Source organism: Cervus elaphus, chromosome 32 (genome assembly GCF_910594005.1).
Source record: "Cervus elaphus chromosome 32, mCerEla1.1, whole genome shotgun sequence".
Lineage (NCBI taxonomy): Eukaryota > Metazoa > Chordata > Mammalia > Artiodactyla > Cervidae > Cervus > Cervus elaphus.
Genome location: NC_057846.1, coordinates 41,434,272 through 41,453,025, shown reverse-complemented (window position 1 = coordinate 41,453,025; position 18,754 = coordinate 41,434,272). Strand labels below are relative to the sequence as shown.

Genomic DNA, 18,754 nt, shown 5'->3' with positions numbered 1-18,754 from the left:
CAGTCACTGTCTGCAGTGATTTTGGAGCCCAAGAAAATGAAATCTGTCACTGCTTCCACTTTTTCCCCTTCTATCTGCCATGAAGTGATGGGACCCGATGCCATGTTTTTTGAATCAGATGACCGAGGAATGTCCCTGGGAAGAAGCCACAAAAATGAGAGCACCACATGTAAAAAGCCAGAGCCCAAGATGTATGTGAAAGCTCCCTTCTGGGAAATTCTGGCACTCTGAGGTGTGGCAGAGTGAGAACTGAACGATAGCGCTCACCCTCCAAAGTCTCAGTGAAGGATCCCAGCAGGTCCCTGTTTAATCAGAAGCCTGACCTTCAGGCCACAGCTCCTGAGATAAGCTAACAGGCCTCTCTTACAGAAAGACTGGGCTCCTCTAACTCTTCCCTCTTGTCCTGCCCTGGATATGGTAGCCAGTTAAGAACTCTTTCTCCCTTAGTTACAGTCTTGTGGGAGCCTTGAGCATAAACCACACGGGCCATCAGAATCTTTTCACAATTCTCTACAGCCTTGTAGATCTCATAGACATGAGCCTCTGTTGGTTATCAAAGTTGGAGGTTTGGGGGGCTCATCTTTCAGGTGCAGGATTTAAAATCTGTGGCACCTGATGTGAGTCAAATACTTCACCCCCTCAGGGAGGAGGTCTTGGTTTTGAGTTCCCTCCCAATTGTGGGATTGGTGCGCTGGGGTGAGTTTATGGCAAGAATGTGTCTCGGCCTTTCCTACCTGCTTCAGTGTGGCTTTTCTCTTGTTTGCTCAGTGTGAAGTGGTTATTCCACCAGTTTTTAGCTTTTCTTCACTAGAAATTGTTCCATATATAGCTGTAGATTGTAGATGTGTTTGTGAAAAGTTGTGAGTTCAAGATTTTTCTGTGTGTACTTCACCATCTTGAAATGGAACCTCTATTTCCATTAGCATTTTAAAGAGATTACTCCATTGTCATATGACTTGCATATTTCTGAAGAAAAATCTGTCATATTGCGTTTATTTTCTCTTTAAGCCATGAAGATTTTTTTGGTCTTTGGTTTTTATCAGCCTTCATATTATATATTTGAATATGTGTTTGTGTGCATGTAGTTTTGCTTAGTGTTCCTAAGTGTCTTGCAACTGTGGTGTAAACACTGTACTATTATACAGATTTCTAAATTTCAATTTATGTTTGTCTCTCCATAATTTTTTCAATGTATTTATTTTTGATGCCCTGCCTTCTTAAAGATTTATATCTCTATAATTAATCTTACTGTACATGTACCTTGGTTCTCATAATTATTTTAACATATGTAGATGTCTTTGTTTTATATTTTTTCTTGAATGCTTTATATAAAGACATATTGTTAGTTAAAAGTTTTTTTCTCTGTCTTCATCTTCATTTTTGACTTACAGAAACTGTGTTTCAGTTTAAATGCTTCTCTTATATAAACACTACATCTTATATGAATACATCCACTTTTTTCTTCTGTTAAGTATATGAAGTAAGAGACCAATCACTTTAATTGAATTAGAAACCAAAATTGTTAAGATTCCATTAGAGTTTTGATTAAGTTCACTCTATATATAGTTCACTCTTATTTCTAGGGCATAACTCTCCAGGGCTTTCAACTGAGAGATTGTATGTATGTAACCACAATGCAGAAACTGCAGACAAATAAGCCTCTGCTTTCTGGAAGTCATTTATTTATATTTTAATTTCCATCTCTTCACATGTTTAGAAGCAGGAAAATGTCTTAAGAGGGGACTGTACTATATGTTGAGCCCCCCCAAATCTCTAATTTTATCACTATAGTAAATGATCCTCCAAATTTGGCCTTTTTTATGTTTTGTTTCCCTAGGTAAGCTTATAATTTTGATCCTCTCACACAGAACTAGGTTTGCAAATGACCTCTGGGATGAAAATCAATTGCTTGTTTGCAGTTTACTACTGCCTCTAGGACTTTCAACTGAGATCCTAATGCTGTGGCTCCCTTTATGTTCTTATATTTCTTTGTAGTTAAATCAAAAGTTTTTGGCTTAATCTTCCCATTAGAGTAGAATTGATAGAGTAATGGTAAGCTGCTTTTTAAGTAGATAGAATCCTATGAGAATTAAGCTCATAATGTGTGTGGATTGGATAGTAAATATGAAAATAAATCAGTTGTGATTCCCAGATTTTTTGGTCTGGGGAAAGTAGGATGGAAACAAAAGATGCCATTTTAATGATTTGTCTTGAAAACACATTTACACTGTTGACCAATAGAAACATTCTTGACCAATAAGTCAATTATTTGTTTAAAAATATTTCTTATATGCATATATGTTTCAGGCTTACTGAAAGTTAGAAGATAAACTGCATACTGTAGTTAATCCTAAGGTATCTGTTTGGGTAGTAGACAAGATGCTTTCAATATTTAAATATTTCATTGAAGTGGTTTCTTTGTGACTTTAATTAAAACTATTTTATTTTCAATTTTGTATTATGCTCTTATGTTGCGCAATATTTTAAACAATCTCAGAATAAATATACTCATTAATTATTTTAAATGCAGCAGCAGTATGACTAACCGCACTTTTTTTTCTTTTTTCAGGTTCATCTTATGCTCCACCAGAGTGTTTCCAGCAACTTAATTCTATGGCTGATCAGTCTGGGAACTGCGGTGTAACTCCTACCGGGTTCACACAGTGTAGACCTGAGTATGTTCTAGGAAATCTATCTGAGAAATGTTATTTATTGTCTTAAATTTGAAAATACCATGAGATAATTTACTTTATATGTAAGCAAAATGTCCCTTTATCATGAACTAAGACTATATTTAACCAAACTATAAATGTCTTAAGTACAGAATGTCTGTACTTATCTTTCTCATACATCCAAATTATCACTTGTACTGTCCCACAGAGCATTTCATTTACATACAAGTACATTAATTGCCCATTAGTTTAAAAGGTAATTTTCATTTTGCATGCTATCACTTTAATTTTACAAATGGTGACCGTTGTTTAGTGATCTAATAAAAATGCCTGAATTTTTGCTATCCAGGAAGTAAGGCACCGAGTTTAAGAACATGAGCTCTATAGGCAGCCATCTTGGTTTCAAGGACTAATCCCGATGGCTACCTGCTGTTGTGACTTTGGTCATATGCCTCACATTCCTGAGGTGGAAAACATGGATACCAGTTTCACTAGCATCATTGGGCCTGGGCCAGTGTGGAATTTAGATACTCTAAAAAACACACCTAGGATGGGACTGACACACAGCATGCACAATATGAGTGTTAATTGTTAATTACTATGTGCCTGCTATGTCATTTTAGTCGTGTCCGACTCTTTGTCACCCTGGACTGTAGCCCACCAGGTTCCCCTGTCCAAGGAATTCTCCAGGCAAGATTACTGGAGTAGGTAGCCATGCCCTCCTCCAGGGGATCTTCCCCACCCAAGTCTCTTACATCTCCTGCATTGGCAAGCAGGTTCTTTATCACTAACACCATCTGGGAAGTTCTAATTACTATGATTATTATATATATTAGAACTAGAATGTTACTGTAATATTTTTATGCTATTTCAAACATGGTTTGATATCTAAAATAAAAATTCTATATAAAAATTTGATTGCATGAATAGCAAGAAGATTTCTCATATAACCTTTACTCATATTTGCCAGTGGCTTGCATTTTGCCCAGTTGCTTTGTCCTTCTGTTTTTCAAATTCTCCTCTCCTTTCCTCCCTTCAAAATTATTTTCCTAAACCATTTGAATGTAAATTGGATACTATGCTTCATTATCCTTAAATAAATCATTGTGTCTTTCTTGGGGACAAAATTTTTTGATGGCTATTTTGTAGCTGTCAAAGTTCACAATAAAACTTCATTCATTATCTCAGTAAAGTATTTACAGTTCTTTGTTTTGTTCAGGAGCAAATCTAGAGTCACATGTTTGCATTAGTCATAATGTATTTTTAAACTTTAATCTAGAACATTTTCTTTGTTTTTTGTTGTTGTTGTTGTTGTTATTTTTACTTTTTTTAAAAAAATACTACAGGCCAATTATTTTGTAAAATTTTTCTCAAACTGGGTTTGATAGTTAGATTCATGTTATAAATTTTGTCATACTTGCCACTAAAGTGGTGTTGTACCATCAAGTGCAATTTTCGAAGGGTACATACCAATTTCTCTCAGTGTTGGATATGTTAGGTTAAACTATATGGTAAAGTTAATTTTCTTTAGGTCTCTCAATTGTAAAGTTACTCTTTACCTTTGTGTTTAACGCAGAATTTGGGGGGAGTTAATATTGAGACTATAGGCATATTCTGTTCTTCAAACTTTTGCCCTCTAGTTTTAAAGTTCACAGATAATTTTCTAACTCCATTATTGTCTCAGTCTTTAAGCTAGAAATGTATTGTAGAAAGAAGTATTCCCTCCTACTTATTTATTTCTGTATTTGTCTATATCAGTTCAGACTCAGCAATTATTATTTGACTCAATAGTATAGAATATATTACTATCATTTATTTTAATGCTTACTTTCTCAAATTGTCTCAGTTTTGGCTAGTGAAAGTTTACTTTAACTGGCCACAATGTTTTTTTCAAAAGTCTGTATGATACTTTAAAAACTTGCAAATTTCTCTAGCACACACAAAAAAAGATATCCTAGGACCCTTATTATAATTTTTTTACCCTTGCTCTGGATTCAGCTATTTCTCTAAATAAACAAAGGAATTTCCAGTTGCCTTTTATAAGAGAAGAGTACTTAGAAATTAAACATCTCAGCACCAGTCGTGCTCATTTCTACTGTTTTTCATGATCTCTAAGTCTTCTCAGTGAACAAAGCTAGAACATACATGTATCGCATATTTATTTCTATATCCACTTGTATCTCTGTTTTTAAAACATGAACTTATAGTGATCATCTTACTTCCAATTAGACACCATAGATGTAGGCAAAATACATCCTGCACTTATGAATTGCTTTCTCATATGCTCGAGCCCAGAAGCACAAAAATGTGTTTCACAATTGTTAAAAAGTATTCTGACTAAAGGAAACTTTCTAGCTATTGTGATTATATTCTCTTTTAAATCATTGATCTTTTTATATTAGCTGCTGTGAAGTACTTATCTGCTAACTACATTATCTGGGTCATTTTGGCATTGATATCTAGTGTTTAATTTGCACCTATATCGTGTTTTAAGAGTTGCATACATTTATGATTTTCTGTATACCTACTTACAAACATTGCATTAGGTTCAGATGTAAAACATAATAATTTGACATTTTTATAAATTACACACCATACAAGTTATTAGAAAATACTGACTATACTCCCTGTGCTGCACTATTACATCCCTGTGGCTTATCTATTTTATTATACCACTGGAGATTTGAACCTCTTAATCTCCTTCACCCATTTTGTGCTTTCCATATCCCTCTCCCATCTAGTGACCACTAGTCTTAATCTATGAGTATGTCTCTGTTTTTCTTACCTTTCTTTGTTTTATTTTTAGATTCCACATACAAGTAAAAGCATATGATATTTGTTTTTCACTGTCTGATTTATTTCAAAAAGCATGAAGCAATATGCTCTCCAGGTCTACCCATGTTCTTGCAAACAGCAAGATTTCATTTTCTTGTGGCTAATATTGTCACATATACATATATATATATATATATATATATATATATATATATATATATAATATACAAATAACATAAATGTGTCTCACATCTATATACATTCACCTAATGGTGGGTACCTAGGTTGCCTCCATATCTTGCGTGTTAGTCTCTCAGTCAGGTCTGACTCTTGGCAATCCCACGGACTGCAGCCTACCAGGCTCCCCTGTTCACGCAATTCTCCAGGCAAGAACACTGGAGTGGGTTGTCATTTCTTCTCCAGGGGATCTTCCCGACCCAGGGATCAAACCCAGGTCTTCTGCACTGCAGGCAGTTTCTTTACCATCTGAGCCACCAGGGAATCCCATAGCTTAGCTATTTTAAATAATGCTGCAATAAACATTGGGGTACCCATATCTCTTTGAAGTAGTGCTTTCCTTTTCTTCAGATAAATATCTAGGGGTGGAATTGTTGGACTGTATGGTAGTTCTGTTTTATTTTTTGTTTTGTTTTGTTTTATGAAACTCCATACTGTTTTTCATTTAGCTGTACCAATTCCCACTAAGAGTTTACTATAGTTTCTTTTCTCTGCATCCTGACCAACCCGTGTTTTTATTGTCGTTGTTTTACCCACTTTGGTCTTTTTAAAAATAGCCATTCTGACAGATGTGAGATAGTACCTCATTGTGGTTTTGATTTGCATTTCCCTGATGATTAGTAATGTTTGGTCCCTTTTCATGTACCTGTTGGCTCTCTATATGCCTTTGGGAAAATGTCTATTCAGGTCGTTGTTGTTGTTGTTGTTGTTTAGTTGCCAAGTCATGTCCAACTTTTACAGACTGTAGCGTGCCAGGCTCCTCTGTCCATTGGATTTCCCAGGCAGGAATACTGAAGTGGATGCCATTTCCTTCTCCAAGAGATCTTCCCGACCCAGGGATAGAAACCATGTCTCCTGCATTGCAGATGCATTCCTTACAACTGAGCTACCAGGGGAGCCCTATTCAGGTCCTATGCCCATATTTTAATTGAATTGGTGGGTTTTTCTATTGAGTTCTTTTAAGTTCTTTATATATTTTGGATATTAACCCCTTTACAGATATTTTCTTTCACATTGCTTTGTGTTTTGACCATGGTTTCCTTTGCTATGTAAATTCTTTTTAGTTCAGTTGGGTCCCATTTGTTTCTTTGCTTCTGTTGCCTTTGCCTAAGAAGATCAAAAAATATACAAATTATTAAGGTGAATGTCAAAGAACATACTGCCTATGTTTTCTTTTTTAAAAAAAACTTATTTTATTATATTGACATATAATTGATTAACAATCTTGTGATAATTTCAGGTGGACAGAAAAGGGACTCAGCCGTTCATATACATACATTAATTCTTCCCCTAACTCTCCTCCCATTCAGGCTTTCAATAGCATTAAGCAGATTTCTCTGTGCTATCCAGTAGAATCTTGTTGGTCATCCATTTAAAATATAACAGTGTGTTCATGTCCATCCCAAACATCTTAACTATCCCTTTCCCCCATTCTCTCAAGCTTGGCAACCATAAGCTCATTCTCTGAGTCCATAAGGCTCTAGTTTCTATATTAGTTTTCTGTCTGAATGATAGGTTCACTGATGAAAGTGGGTTGTTAAAGGGAACAACCTGGATGTGAGGGCGATCTGGTTGCGACATCTGTCACCCCATTGATCGCCAGGGTTGATTCGGCTGATCTGGCTGGCTAGGCGGGTGCCCCCTTCCTCCCTCACCGCTCCATGTGCGTCCCTCCCGAAGCTGCGCGCTCGGTCGAAGAGGACGACCATCCCCAATAGAGGAGGACTGGTCTTCGGTCAAGGGTATACGAGTAGCTGCGCTCCCCTGCTAGAACCTCCAAACAAGCTCTCAAGGTCCATTTGTAGGGGAACGTAGGGTAGTCAAGCTTCCAAGAATAAATAAATAAATAAATAAATAAATAAAGGGAACAACCTTCCCTCACTTCTATTGTGTTACTGTTTATTTCTCCCTTTAAGGTTGTTAGTGTTTGCTTTACATGTTGAGCTGCTCCTGTATTGGGTGCATGTATATTTGCAATTATATCTTCTTTTTGGATTGATCCCTTGATCATTATGTAGTTTCCTTCTTTGTCTCTTATAACTGTCTTTGTCTTAAAGTCTATCATGTGATATGCATATTGTTATGCCAGATTTCTTTTATTTCCCATTTGCATGGAATACCATTTTTCCATCCTGTCACTTTCAGCGTGTGTGTGTCCTTAGTTCTGATGTGGGTCTCTTGTAGACAGCTTACATATATGTCTTATCTTTGTATCCTCTCGGCCAGTCTATGTCTTTTGGTTGGTGTATGCAATCCATTCACATTTAAGGTAATTATCAATATATGTTCCTGCTGTTGTTCAGTCACCATGTCATGTCCAACTATCTGGGACCCCATGACTTGCAGCATTCCAGGCTTCCCTGTACTTCACTATCTCCCTGAGTTTGCTCACACTCATGTCCATTGCCTGGAAGATCCCATGGACAGAGGAGACTTGTGGGTTACAGTCCATGGGGTTACAAAGAGTCAGGCAACTGAGCACACACATGCCGACACAGCCAGGGAAGTAGCAGCAACCTGTCTACAAGGGAAGGATTCAATCCAATGAGAAAAAATACAATCCATTATCAAGACATTGTTTATGTCCATAAGATAGAGAAAGCTGAATAAAATCTATTTGCTGATCTACGAGTGGTACATTAGGCAGTTTAAAGTATCCGGGAGAAATGCAGACAGATTTTCCTGAATTGTGTTTCAGACATGTGGGACAAAGTAGGCACTCTTTGCATTAATGTTTCCATCAGTTCATGAAGTGGACCAATGATTCAATGCATGTCCAATAGTCAATAATGGAAATTTTAGAGCCTCTGGCAGTACTGAATTGCTATTTGGCTCAAACTGGGGCTTTCTCTTTTTATTGGGCCATCAGTTATTAGATTTCCAATATTGTTTTTCTTTTTTCTGAGGCAAAAATAACATTATTATTCCTTGTCATCCTTTTGTCTCCATTCCCCATACTTTATTAGCTTCCATCCCTACCTAAAGTAAAATTTTCACTATATTTGAGGTATATAGTGTCTTCCTTAGCATCTCTGTGGATAAGGCCAGCCAATATATTTTGACCTTTACTTGGGAAGGAAGGCAATACACCTGGACAGTATATGCCCCAGAGTTTTAACAAAAGTCCCCCTTACTCCCAAACCATAAAAGCTGATTTAGATGATATACAATTCCCTGAAGTCTACTTAATTACAATATATAGACAATTTTCTTCTCTGCTCCCTAACGCAGGCCTCTTCATAAGAAGACAGCACCCATCTGTTAAAACTTTTAGCCTTAAAGGGACACAAAGTCTCCAAAGAAAAACTGAGTTTGCTCAAACTCAGGTTTGATATTTGGAGCACCTGATCTCAGGACAAGGGCTACATTAGACCCAATACTCCAAATTAAGTGCCAGTTGTGAGGTTTTCTTAGACTACCTAGGTAATATTGAAATGAGAATTCCAAACTTCTCTCTTATGCCCAAGCTTTGTATATTTGACTAAAAATAACAAACCTTATCTTATTATTTAGGAAGATCAGGGTGACATAGCCTTTAAAGTCTAAGAGAAAACTGTAAATCTCCCTGCCCTTGGACATCCGAATTATCAACTTTTCTTTCTTTTTTTTTTTTTTTAATTTAAAAGGAAGGAAGTGTCCTTGGGATACTGACCCTAAAACCTAAAAAAATGGGAAATCATTGACTCATAGGATATCAATAGCCAACAGCTAGACCCTGTAACATGAGGATAACTCTTTTGCCTCAGAGCTATTACTGCCACTGTTCTTTTAGTCAAGGTCACCAAGACAAAGTCCTGGAATCCTTTTTACCATCTTTGAACCTCATAAAAGAAGTCCTTCTATATTCTCATCACACTCAACATTCTCTGGCCAGTCATCGCACCTCCTATAAAATTGTCTTAATGACCACTTCTCATATAACTTTTTCTCACTGTAATAATCTTAAGTCTTAAAATAATACTTTTTTTCATTTATTTTTATTAGTTGGAGGCTAAAAAAAATACTACTTTATTCTTTTGTTTTAATTCGTTTAATTCATTCTTTATTCGTTCATTTTAAAGTTTGTTAAAGCAGAACACAGCATACTAATAATAGAGTGTATATAAATTCCTGTTGAAGCTTTTATCATTTTCCTTAATTTTGTTTAATTTTTTAATTTACATAGACTATAAATATTGAATATACAACTTAATAAATACTTCCATTTGCAGAAATGTTTCCTCCAATCTGGGCCCCATACAACCTATGTTCTTTTCTTAATGGTAATAGATAAATGTATTCTGTTCAAAAACTCCATATTAATGGAATGCTACAGTATGCTTTTTCTGTGTGTCATGATATGCCCAGGACAATTTTTTTGTGATTAAAATAAACTGCTCTTGTAATAGTATTTCAGTTTTTATTTCTGAGTAATTGTGAAAATCACTAAAATTATATACAAAATTATACATATATTTACAATTAATACAATATATAATTATATTATATATTTGTATATTATATTTATTGATGATCAATTATGTGGTGCATTTTTTTGGTTTGTTTTTGGCTATCATGAATAAAGCTGCTCTAACTTTCAGTATCAGGTCTCTGTAGCAAATATATTTCCACTTATGTTGGAAAGATACATACATACATAGGAATATAATTGCTGAGTCTTGTAATTTCATGTCAATATTTTTAAGAATTTACCAAATTGCTTTCCAAAGTGGCTGTGCAATTTTACATGCACACTAGCAGAGTCTAAGAATTCTATTTCCTCCATAATTTGTTACTACTTGGTAATGTCAGTCCTTTTTATTTTAGCCATTCTACTTCTAACTTACTTTTGTTTCCATTTGCATTTGTCCAACTGATATTTAGAGCATTTTCTAAGCCTTTTATGTTACTGTGTGTGTCTTTCTCTGTGAGGAATCTTAATTTTTTTCCAGTTTATTTGGAATGCTTTAGCCTTCTTATCTGGAGAAGGAAATGGCAACCCACTCCAGTATTCTTGCCTGGAGGATCCCAGGGACGGCGGAGGCTGGTGGGCTGCCGTCTATGGGGTCGCACAGAGTCGGACACGACCGAAGCGGCAGCAGCAGCAGCCTTCTTTTCACTGAATTTTACCTATGTATCTTTCTATTCTGACCTAACTGCAGATTCATGGGAACTTTCAGAAATAACCTAGAAAGAATACAGAGGACCCCTGTATACTTCAGCTGTTTTCCCCAAATGGTACCACCTCAGATGAATTATATATCATACCTGTAGTAAAATATCCAAGCCAGGAAATTGACACTGGTAAATTCACAGACATTACTCCTCATATGTCATGAGTTTCCCATTGAGTTATTTCTGATGTGTGTGTATGTGTATGTGTGTTTGAATTGCCATCTTGGCAATATTGCATTGAGAAGTGATAAACATAGAATGTCTGGGTTTATTTCAGTGTTATTTCCTTTTTCTCAATCAGGTTTTAGTTTTCAGTGTTCAAGTGTTGCATGTATTTTAAGTATACTGCTGAATGTTTTGCTTTTGAAAATATTGTGAACAGAACGGTTCTCTAAATTTTATTTTCTCATTGTTCACTGATAGTATCTAATAATAATAAAAATAACAATGCAAATCATATATTGATATTTTATATTGTGTGAACCTCATAAATTCTCTCTTTCTCTCTTTTTGTGTGTTTCTTAGTATTTCCATGTCCAGGATCATGTAATGTGCAAATGAAGTCTGAATTATCCTTTTCTAATTAGGATACCTTTAATTTGTTTCTGATTTTGTTTTTGGCTTGACTGTATACATATCTATCAAAATGTTGAACTATACATGGAGAAAGAAAGTTTTACTTATTACCAATTTTATGAGACGAATTTAGCCATTACCAGTAAGTTTATTGTTAGCTGTGGGTTTTTTTGTTAGTACCCTTTATTGGACTTGGAAATTCCCCCTATATTTTTACTTTTCTGAGAATTTTTAATCTTACATGGTGGTTGTATTTTTTCAGTGCTTTTCATACATTTTTATGAATCTATTTTCATTTTATGAATCTGTTTTTGATGCATTTTCCCATTGATATAATTTATTACATTAATTTGTTTTCAGATGAAAATCATGAACCATGTTCTTACTATTCACTCTGACAATGTCTGGCTTTTAATTGATTGTTTAGACCATTTCCATTAAAAGTGATTACTGATGTACTTGAACACATTAACTATCTTCAAATAACAGAGTAATAGTTCACATTCAAATGCTGTAATTATATACTCCTTCATGTGTAGTGAAGGTGTACTATAATAGTTTCCCAATTCCTCCATCCAGTCTCTTGTGAGGCTTCTTGTTACTTACTTTGCTTATATATATACAATAAATATCCAATACATTCTTCGTATTATTGCTTTGAGAAGATAGCTATCTTTTAGCTCAGTTAAGAATAAGATAAAATAAAAATTTAAAAAAAAAGAAACAAAATAATGAAAAACATTTTTTTTTAATTTTAAAAAAAGAAAGAATAAGAAAAATACACACATTTTTCTTTCAATTTTTTCATTTTCTGATGCTGTCCCTTTTTTATGTAGATCAAAGTTTCTGACACAAATAATTTCTCTTCTGCGTCAAGGACTTTTTAAAAAAATATTTCTTGCAAGTAGGATATGCTGGCAAAGAATTCTATCACTTTTTGTCTGAAAAATCTCTATTATTTGAAAGATACTTTTACTGAATAGAGAATTCTGAGTTAGATTTTTCTTTTCTTGTAGCAGTCAAAAATTCCTTCCAAATCATCTAAACTGCATGATTTTTAAGTGAAAAGTCTGCTGTAATTCTTATCTTTGTTCCTCTAAATAAGGTGTGCCCCAAACTAGTTGCCTTCAAGAGTTTCTCATTGATTTTTATTTACTTTAGTTTGAATGAGATATATTTATAGATGGTTTTTATTTTGATATTTATCCTTCTTGGCATTTTCTAAGTTTATTGTGTTTGTGTTTTCATGTGTGTCAATAGTTTTGTGACGATCTTGTTCATTATTTTTTCAAGTTTTTTTCCTATTTCTTCTCCTTCTGCTGCTCTTATTACAAGTATGTTACACTTTCTTTAATTGTCTTATAGTTCTTGGATTTCTCTATTTTTTCTCCATTATTCTGTTTTATTGTGATTCAATTTGGGAGGTTTCTATCAATCTATCACTGAGTTCTCTTAAGTTTTCCTCTGTTGCTTAGATGGAGTTTTATTGATGAAAACGTCAGAGCCATTTTTAAATTTTTGATAGATTTTTTATGCTTTTATTTTCTGTTTATAGTTTGTTCTTACAGTTTTCATATCTCTGTTGATATTGTTTCTCTGGTCTTTCGTGTTGTTGACTTTTGCCTTTTAAAACCTTTAAAATATTAACCAAAGCTATCTTAAATTCCATATCTAATAATTCCAAGATCTGTTCTATATTTGATTTGATTCTGATGCTTATTTTATCTCTTTAGACTACTCTTTTTTCTTGCCTTTTCACATAACTTATACTTTTTTGTGTTGAAAGTTGGTCATGTTATATAGGGTAGTAGGCACTGAAGCAAACAAGCTTTTAATATAGTTAATATATTGTTAATATTTTACATAATATTTAACATATAGAATATATGTTAATATTTTTAGGAGATAAATTGTGACTAATGTTTGTTACCAGAATCTTCATATTCCATTAGTGAAGTAATTTCTTTCTCTCTTCTTAAATTTGGAGCTTCCTTTCATCCCAGCCCTCAAAGGGAATATGCGTCTTGGAGCTCTCTCAGTTGTAATTTACTTCTATTTCTGCTGGAGAATTATTAATATGGTTTCACTGTGTTGGGGGTGGGGGGGAACCTTCTCTAGTTTTTATATAAGCCTTTCTTTTAATAAGTTTGTGTCGCAGGAGTATGGATTCCAGAAGTGCTTGTATTCGTCCTCCAGGTGTAGAGTGCCCCATCCCATGCCCCCATCCTCTAGTCCCTGTTCTACAGCTACAATCCCCAATCTATATTCTTAAGCCCTTTCTGTTATTGATCATGACTATACTTATTATTCTTATAGGTGAGTCAAGACTAGTGGAGTTGGCAAGAGTGGGATGAAAGTCTTTATACTTAGAGATTAAGCCTTCATTAGACACCTGGGTCTGGGAATTTCATAATGGTTAGTCTTCACCTCCCCCTGCAAGTGTATATGGACATCTTTCACATATACTCCCCAAAAGAACCATATAGAGTTTCTGGAGAAAAGGCAAGTGAAAATATAACTGCATTACTCAAGAGCTTCACGTCCTCATGGTAGTCCACGCTCAGTCTCCAGCAATTTGTCAAAATTTGTATTTAAATATTATTAGTGGCTTACGTAGTTCAGTGGCATATGTTCCAGATAAGCAAATTACAAGTGCTATACTTGTTGTTTTTGCAGGTACTTAGCTTTCCAGATCCATGTATGTGGTTTTCTCTGCAACCGCAGTTCTCTGACGGGTCCAAGAAAAGTCACTGATTTCCGTTTACTCAGCATTTTCTTGTAATGACCGATGGGGGCGGAAGCGTTCTTAAGTGAACAGTGCAAAGAAATTGAGGAAAACAATAGAATGGGAATGACTAGAGATCTCTTCAAGAAATTTAGAGATACCAATGGCACATTTCATGAAAAGATGGACACAAAAAAGGACAGAAATTGTGTGGGCCTAACAGAAGCAGAAGATATTAAGAAGAGGTGGCAAGAATACACAGAAGAACTATACAAAAAGGCCTTAATGACCCAATTACCACAATGGTGTAGTTATTCACCTAGAGTCAGACATCCGTGAGTGTGAAGTCAAGTGAGGCTTAGGGAGTGTTACTACGAACAAAGCTAGTGGAGGTAATGGAATTCCAGCTGAGCTATTTCAAATCCTAAAAGATGATGCTGTGAAAGTGCTGTGCTCAGTATGCCAGCAAATTTGGAAAACTCAGAAGTGGCCACAGGACTAGAAAAGGTCAGTTTTCATTCCAATTCCAAAGAAGGGCAATGCCAAAGACTGTTCAAACTGCCACACAACTGGTCTCATTTCACATGCTAACAAGGTAATGTTCAAAATCATTCAAGCTAGACTTCAACAGTACAGTGCTCTATACTTTGAATCCCATGCCTCTTGAGGTAGCCTTAGAAAATGGCCTCAAAATAGTTGTTAACCTTCTGAACTCAAACTAGTTTAACACCACCCATATCACTTTGCCAACAAGGGTCCACAGACTGAAAGCTATGGTTTTTCCAGTAGTCATGTATGCATGTCAGAGTTGGACCATAAAGAATGCTGAGTGCTAAAAAATTGGTGCTTTTGAACTGTGGTGTTGGAGAAGATTCTTGAGAGTCCCTTGGACAGCAAGGAAATCAAACCAACTAGTCCTGAAAAAAATCAACCCTGAATATTCATTGGAAGGACTGATGCTGAAGCTCCAATACTTTGGTCACCTGATGTGAAGAGCCAACTCATTTGAAAGGACCCTGATGCCAGATAATCATGATGATGTGATCATTCACCTAGAGCCAGACATCCTGGAATGTGAAGTCAATGTGCTTAGGAAGTATCACGACGAACAAAACTAGTGAAGGTGATAGAATTCCAGTTGAGCTATTTCAAATCCTAAAAGATGATGCTGTGAAAGTGCTGCACTCAATATGCCAGCAAATTTGGAAAACTCCGCGATGGCCACAGCACTGGAAAAGGTCAGTTTTCATTCCAATCCCAAAGAAAGGCAATGCCAAAGAATGCTCAAACTACTGCACAATTGCACTCATCTCACACGCTAGTAAAGTAATGCACAACATTCTCCAAGCCAGGCTTCAGCAATACATGAACTGTGAACTTCCAGATGTTCTAACTGGTTTTAGAAAAGGCAGAGGAACCAGAGATCAAATTGCCAACATTCGCTGGATCATCAAAAAAGTAAGAGTTCCAGAAAAACATCTATTTCTGCTTTATTGACTATGCCAAAGCCTTCGACTGTGGAAAATTCTAAAAGAGATGGGAATACCAGACCACCTGACCTGCCTCTTGAAAACCTGTATGCAGGTCAGGAAGCAACAGTTAGAACTGGACATGGAACAAAAGACTGGTTCCAAATAGGAAAAGGAGTATGTCAAGGCTGTATATTGTCACCCTGCTTACTTAACTTATATGCAGAGTACATCATGAGAAATGCTGGGCTGGAGGAAGCACAAGCTGGAATCAAGATTACTGGGAGAAATATCAATAACCTCAGATATGCAGATGACACCACCCTTATGGCAGAAAGTGAAGAAGAACTAAAGAGGCTCTTGATGAAAGTGAAAGAGGAGAGTGAAAAAGTTGGCTTAAAGCTCAACATTCAGAAAACTGAGATCATGGCATCCAGTCCCATCACTTCATGGCCAATAGATGGGGAAACAGTGGAAACAGTGGCTGACTTTATTTTTCTGGGCTCCAAAATCACTGCGGATGGTGATTGCAGCCAGGAAATTAAAAGACATTCACTCCTTGGAAGGAAAGTTATGACCAACCTAGATAGCATGTTAAAAAGCAGAGACAAAAAAAAAAAAGCAGAGACATTACTTTGTCAACAAAGGTCCATCTAGTCAAGGCTTTGGTTTTACCAGTAGTTATGTATGGACATGAAAGTTGGACTATAAAGAAAACTGAGCGCCGAAAAATTGATGCTTTTTAACTGTGGTGTTGGAGAAGACTCTTGAGAGTCCCTTGGACTGACTGCAAGGAGATCCAACCAGTCCATCCTAAAGGAGATCAGTCCTGGGTGTTCATTGGAAGGACTGATGTTGAAGCCAAACTCCAATCCTTTGGCCGCCTGATGTGAAGAGCTGACTCATTTGAAAAGACCCTGATGTTGGGAAAGATTCAAGGCAGGAGGAGAAGGGGATGACAGAGGATGAGATGGTTGGATGGCATCACCCCTTCAATGGGCATGAGTTTAAGCAAACTCCAGGATATAGTGAAGAACAGGGAAGCCTGGTGTGCTACAGTCCATGGGGATGCAAAGAATCACACATGACTGAGCGACTGAAGAACAACAACTTTATGTAGAAGCTCATAAATAATTTGTAACAGACTTAATAATACTTAAAATACTTAACTAAGATGTAATCAATCCACTTTAATGGGATAACTTATGTACTTTGTGATAACTTTATAAAAGTGCAAAAGTCACTAGAATCCAAAGTCACTTTAAAGGGATTCCAGTTCCTAGAAACTAGTGACATACTTTCTCTTTCCTTAGATTTGCCTTTTCTGGAGATCTTATATTAGAAAAATTACATACTATGTGGTCTTTTTACTTGGTTTATTTTACTTATTTTTTTAGTTTCATCCATTTTGTAGCCTATAACACTAGTTTGTAGCTTCTTATTACTGGATAATACTATATCCTAAAATTATGTGCCAGCTAATGGGCATTTAGAATGTTTCTAATAGTTTTGGGTCATTATAAACAATGCTGCTATGGATGTCTCTATTATACAGAGAATGGATAAACAACAACATCCTACTGTTAGCACAAAGAACTATATTCAATATTCTATTGTAAGCCATAATGGAAAAGAATATTTAAAAAACTATATAAATATATATATGTATAACTGAATCACTTTGCTATACAGTAGTAATTAACAGAACATTACAAATCAAGTATACTTCAAGTAAAAAAATTAAGAACAATGGTGCTTTCAACATTTTTATGCAGTATTTTGTTTTCTTTGTAAAGGCATGTATTTTTTCTCTTGAAATACAACAAGTGATGAAGGTCTTTATGTAAAGTCTTTATGTAAACACATATTTTTAAATTTCCCATGGATGCACACTTAGAAGTGGAGTTGCTGAGTCACATGGCAAGTTCAGGGCTTTCCTGGTGGCTCAGATGGTAAAGAATCTGTCTGCAATGCAGGACACCGATGTTCAATCCCTGGGTTGGAAAGATCCCCTGGAGAAGGGAATGGCAACTCAAACCAGTATTCTTGCCTGAAGAATTCTATAAGCAGAGGAGCCTGGCCGTCTACAGTCCATGGGGTCGCAAAAGAATCAGACATGACTGAGTAACTTTCACTTACATGGCAATTTAAACATTTTAAGCAGTTGCCCACATAATCTCCAAAGTTACCGTACCATTTTACATTTCCGACAAAAGTATATCAGAGTTATAGCTTCTCCGCATCCGCAGCATTTGGTATTGTCACGACTTTTTGTTGCCTTGTTTATGTGTCATTCTAAAGAGGTATCTTACTCTCTAATTTGCATTTACCTACTGATTTATGAAATGACCACTCTTTCATGTGATTATTAATGCTTTTTTTTAATTTTGGGGTTGCCTTGCCTAAGGCTCAGCGGTAAAGAATCTGCCTGCCAATGCAGAAGATGCAGGAGATGCTGGTTCGATCCCTGGGTCAGGAAAATCTCCTGGAGAAGGAAATGGCAACCCATTCCAGTATCCTTACCTGGAAAAATTCCATGGACAGAGGAGCCTGACAGGCATAGAGTCAGACACAACTGTGCGCACGCGCGCACACACACACACACACACACACACACACACACTTGATTTTCTGGTTATTTTTGTGGTTTAGACACTATCATCATGATATATCTTAGTGATCCAACATTAATATTTATTCCATATACTGCTACTTAAGTGTATGCCTTAATGTCTTGTCAGTTTGGGATCCATGATGTGGAGAATATGTATTATGTTTGAAAAATAGAAAAGAAAATGTAATTAGATTAGTAATTTTTAAAATTTTACTAATTTTTAGATAGAATAAGCTCAGAATCATGTTTAAGAACAACAGCCAAAAAATAATAATAATAAAGAATTGTTAAAAAGTGATCAGACTAAATAGGAAGTGGGGCTTCTGTGGTAGCTCATCTTGTAAAGAATCCACCTACAATGCAGGAGAGCTGGGTTTGATTCCTGGGTCAGGGAGATCCCCTGGAGAAGGGCTAGGCTACCTACTCCAGGATTCATGGGCTTCCCTAGTGGCTCAGACAGTAAATAATCCACCTGCAATGTGGGAGATCTGAGCTCGGTTCCTGGATTGGGAAGATTCCCTGAAGGAGGGCA

The 18,754-nt window shown here is 35.9% G+C and overlaps 1 protein-coding gene across 1 annotated transcript in view; it reads left to right on the top strand.

The window, feature by feature from the left end:
* The window catches only part of ADAM2 (ADAM metallopeptidase domain 2), a 110,693-nt gene that overhangs the window by 72,870 nt on the left and 19,069 nt on the right, over positions 1-18,754 (top strand). Inside the window, exon 15 of the mRNA XM_043893613.1 lies at positions 2,570-2,675. Coding sequence (XP_043749548.1) covers positions 2,570-2,675 — 106 coding nt within the window. The remainder of the gene's footprint in view (positions 1-2,569; positions 2,676-18,754) is intronic.